Below are 4,745 nucleotides of genomic sequence, written 5' to 3'. Positions count from 1 at the left end.
GCCTTTAATAGTAAATGTCCCATAGTATTACCATCCAGGAGTAATGTTACTCAACTTATTTTTAAGCATGAACATAATAGATTGCTCCATATAGGCCCTCAAGGTCTTCTAGCTAATATACATCTACGGTACTGGCCGCTCCGCGGACGGTTAATCGCGAAGAAAACAGTAAGGAATTGTATTACCTGTTTCCGTTCAAGTCCTAAATTCATCACTCCATTTATGGCACCCCTTCCGCGGGAGCGAGTAAACATTGAACGGCCATTTGCTCGAACAGGCGTAGACTTCTGTGGCCCTATTCTCATTCGCAGTGGCATCAGGCGAGTTGTAAGCGTCAAGTGTTATATAGCTGTCTTCGTATGTTTCGTCACTCGTGCTGTGCATTTAGAGTTGGTTAATGGTCTCACATCCGACGCATTCTTAGCTGCCCTGACTAGGTTCATGGCACGCAGAGGACACTGCAGTCACATTTACAGTGATAATGGTACTAATTTTGTAGGGTCCAACAAGGTGTTATATTCATACTTCAAAAAGACTAAAGGGCAACGTACAGTTGAAGAAGAGCTGTCACATCACCATGTTCAGTGGCATTTTATACCGCCCTCAGCACCCCACTTTGGTGGTTTGTGGGAGGCTGCTGTCAAGTCGACAAAAAAACATTTGTTAAAAATTAACACTATGGGTCTTCTTACCTTTGAGGAAATGAGCACCATGTTATGTAGAGTAGAAGCTGTGCTAAACTCGCGCCCTATATCACCCATGTCTGATGATCCATCAGATTTTACTGCATTGACCCCCGGTCACTTTCTGGTAGGAGGTGTTCTTACATTACCTGCTGAACCTGACGGTACAGGCATACCATTGAATCGCCTAAAGCGATTAGAACTTGTAAGGGTACAAGCTCAGACATTTTGGAAGCGTTGGAGTTCTGAATACTTACCACAACTCCATAAGAGAGGTTGCTGGCTGTCCAAAAAGGACAACATTGAAGTCGGATCCCTTGCAATCTTAAAGGAGGACAATTTGCCACCAATGAAATGGATTATGGTCAGAGTCACTCAAGTTCATCCTGGGTCAGATGGAATGGTGCGTGTTGTAACTGTACGTAACTCAGCGGGAAGAGAATTTCAGCGTCCAACTGCTAAGCTTGCTGTTCTACCCCACGCTAAGGATGAAGAGGAGCCAGTCTAATCAACTCAAATTACCTATCTTGTACGATTATGATTTTACTAATTCGAGTAGTTAATCATGTCAAATTATTGAATCTCATGTATCCTTAAGACTGAGTAGTAACTGTATATATTTAGCTTTGTATTATTTTATTAGTAGCCAGCCCCTTTTGTTATTATAGTATTTGTATTTAATGTATTGTGTTTGTTGAAAGCCCTGCATCCTTTCAAGGGGGGGAGAATGTTCGTGCCAATATGGCCCTCGTTTTTATATGTGGTTATTATCAATGTTTTGTATCGATCTTATCGCGTGTATTGCGGCGCGGTCGATGATAGCAACAGCTGTTATGGGCTGACCGTCCAGTGCGCGCGAAGGATCGTTATTTTCCGTGATAAGTGTAAAAGTGATAAGTGTCTTCTATAAAATTTGTTATGTAAATTGTACTTGTGAGTTGTGAACAGTGTAAATCATGCTTTCAGTGTCACAAAGGTTCTTAAAGTTTGGTTGTGTATTTTGTTGTGGTGACACTGAAAGGTAATCGGGTTGACCGGCTAACGGAGCCTTCGTGTAACGTTTGTCGGCCACCCTTTTTCTTCTCGTTTGGTTGGTTGGTGTGAAAGCACCTATGTACCTTTTTCTTGTTCCTGCTGCAGCTGTCAAACCACGTTTTTTCTTGTGTGTGTTTGTGAATTCTTCTGTCTGGTAACTATCATTAGCGCATTTTGTTGCCCATCATTTAATTGTTTTTTCCCCTAGTTTAGGGCGGTCATTGATTACCAGCAGAAGATTTGAGTTTTGTGGTTGTCGAGTTGTGTGTCCGCTGTAGCAGCTTGTATTGTGATTTGTTCGTCGTGTTGAGGTTAGCGGCGTTCTTGGGCGTGTGCGGGATCAACCCTGTGTTTTATTATTGTATTAAAGTTGATTATACGGATCCCGGCACCTCAAGGCGACATAACCTCAAGGGTATGTGGTGCACCATTAAATTATTATTGTAGACCGACGGGTCTTGGTTTAGTTACCTATTATTATTATTATTATTACCAGCAACTTGACTGTGATTGTAACTATTGTTAATTATTATAAATTATTATTAATGTATTTGGACCAAATGGTCACATATTTTATTATAACACGTTGATGCATATGTCTACCAACAATATTATTATTACTATTAATATACTTTAACCAAAAACAGTTGTCTCTTATATTTTAGTACATTGGGACGGTTGCATCAAGTTGCAATCCTCCCGGCCGTTAAGGCTCATTAATTTATTTAACTATTAAAGCTGAAGGCGAGCCAGCAGTGGTTGAATCAGATTCTTCAGATAATTACAGTACTGAAAACAGGTAATAAATATTTGAAATATTTACCATATTTATTTTTATCTGAAATTTGTTTAAACAGTGTAAGACGGACCAAATCAATAGAATGATCGATCTTGTGAAGAACAAATCGTTGATCTGCTTGAAGAAAATCTAGATAGTAATGCCACTGATAAAGATTATGAAAAGACTGAAGATATATTGACTGATATTCAATCCTGTCAAAGTCTTGGCGATTCTTCAATATTAACTGGTAAAATTGATTTATTTTGGTCTTAAAAAAAAATTTTGGTATTAAAAATTAACATAGGTACAATCTTCTGCGTTCATAGATCATACTTTCCTCATAACAAATTTCATTATTATTATAGTAAGTAAATACCAAAAAAAAAACAAAACTAACTAATGTTTAACTTTTATAATGTGTTTATAATTTTAAATATAGTGTAAGGAATCAAATATAATACAGTGGATTCCGCTCAATGTGGGCACATTGGGACCAGCTCTGTTTGCCCACATTAAGCGGTTGCCCATAAAAACCGAAATTAGTTTAAAAAAAAAAAAATTATTATACAAAAAAGTTTTTATTTTTATTATCATATATGTAATCGAAAAAAAGTGAAATAATTACTATATAAATTAAATTAAATATAATATACAATAAATAAAATTAATATTTGGATGATGTGGAAGGTATACAAAACGTAGTAATTAGAGGCAGATTCATCAGCACTTGCTTTTTCACCATGCACACGTTTGAATTTTATCTCGTGTCTATTCTTCCACCTGCTTAACCAACCATCAGTAGCAATAAACTGATTGTTACCAATTTTCCGGGATAATTCTTCGGCTTTACATTTTAACATTGGCCCAGACACGCGAACACCGTGACTTGTTATCAATGAAAACCACTCACTTAAGGCCTCGTCAACTTCGGGATCTTTCCCTTCTCGTTTACGTTTTTGATTACCAGTTTGAGTTGAATTGAAGTTTTCGCGTAAAATGACTTCTTCTTTGAGCAGTTTCGCCACCGTTGATTTCGGAACGCATAATTTTCCAGCGATTTTACGTCATGAAGTGCCTGGAGGTAACGATTTCACTTTGTCTAAAATCGCGATTTTTTCCTTGAGGGAGAGATCTTTTCGAGACATATATTCACGTTAAAACTGAAATGCGGGCATTGACGCGTTACAGAACACGTGCCGTTTATCGTCCATAATGATTTTTATTACTTTCGATGAACACAATACACAATCTCGTAGATATGACGAAATCCGATTAAATTTGTCGTTTTTAGATACATATTATGTGTATATTCTAACGCTATGATAAAATAAAATTGCCCACATAAACCGAATCGAGTGCCCATATTACGCGGTTAGATTTAACATTGTTAATATACATTTGTATCGGGACCAGACCTGTTTGCCCACAATAAGCGGATGCCCGTATTAACCGGTGCCCACAATAAGCGGATTCCACTGTATAATCTTAAATTTTAAATACAGATATAATATGTTATATGATTGAAAATAAAAAAACAAATTAATAGGCCAAATTATATACCTAATACAAATGTACATATTTTACAATTATAATAAATTATACTCAATCCTATGTCAAGTTTAAATTGAAAAATCATAATATCATACAAATCAGCACATAGATTACAATTTAAAAAAAGGTGTGTAAGTGGATTTCGCTCTGCTGTACAGTAAGTTACAAGTGGGTCACTGTATAATGGATGGTATTAAATTTGAATTCAATGATATAATATCATTGTATAAGAAAAACGATTCTGAGCGGAGACGGTATGTTAGTCTAGGTATAAGACATAATATTATATTAGGTACCTATAATAAATTCCAAATTAATCATATCATAATATTTATTAGGTACTTATAACGCGTTATACATCAACAAAAAACCGTGGTACTATCATAGATATATAATAGTATACTTTAGAAGTTTCAAGTACCCACGAATAATATTATACAATCACAACAAAATAACTAAAATAGTTATCCTAGGTTTTTAATATGTAATTTCGTCCAAATTTGTACTTAAAATGACTATAAAAATAAACTGCGTAAATGTATTTTATAGATTTTTTGGTAACAGAATTAATTACTAACGTGGAATATTGTTTTAAATTTTCAATTCTTAGATACAAAAATTGAACATTTTATAAATTTTTAACTACAAATAATTTTTCAAATTAAAATTTGATAATTTTGTCAAAATTTGATCTT

General features: G+C 35.3%; 2 protein-coding genes across 3 annotated transcripts in view; one reads left to right on the top strand and one right to left on the bottom strand.

The window, feature by feature from the left end:
* Nucleotides 1-90, bottom strand: part of LOC103309994 — a 5,393-nt gene extending 5,303 nt beyond the window's left edge. Inside the window, exon 1 of the mRNA XM_008186906.2 lies at nt 51-90. Coding sequence (XP_008185128.1) covers nt 51-90 — 40 coding nt within the window. The remainder of the gene's footprint in view (nt 1-50) is intronic.
* Nucleotides 7-4,745, top strand: part of LOC100571965 — a 6,705-nt gene continuing 1,966 nt past the window's right edge. The window contains exons 1-3 of one of the 2 annotated variants that reach the window (XM_008186904.3): nt 7-1,872; nt 1,927-2,517; nt 2,576-2,746. In XM_008186904.3, the coding sequence (XP_008185126.1) occupies nt 223-1,191 (969 nt within the window). In that variant the 5' untranslated portion in view covers nt 7-222 and the 3' untranslated portion in view covers nt 1,192-1,872; nt 1,927-2,517; nt 2,576-2,746. The other variant, XR_003839752.1, reaches the window with a different exon arrangement.

The sequence above is a fragment of the Acyrthosiphon pisum genome, chromosome A3 (assembly GCF_005508785.2).
Source record: "Acyrthosiphon pisum isolate AL4f chromosome A3, pea_aphid_22Mar2018_4r6ur, whole genome shotgun sequence".
Classification (NCBI taxonomy): Eukaryota; Metazoa; Arthropoda; class Insecta; order Hemiptera; family Aphididae; genus Acyrthosiphon; species Acyrthosiphon pisum.
This window is presented reverse-complemented; position numbering and strand designations above follow the sequence as displayed.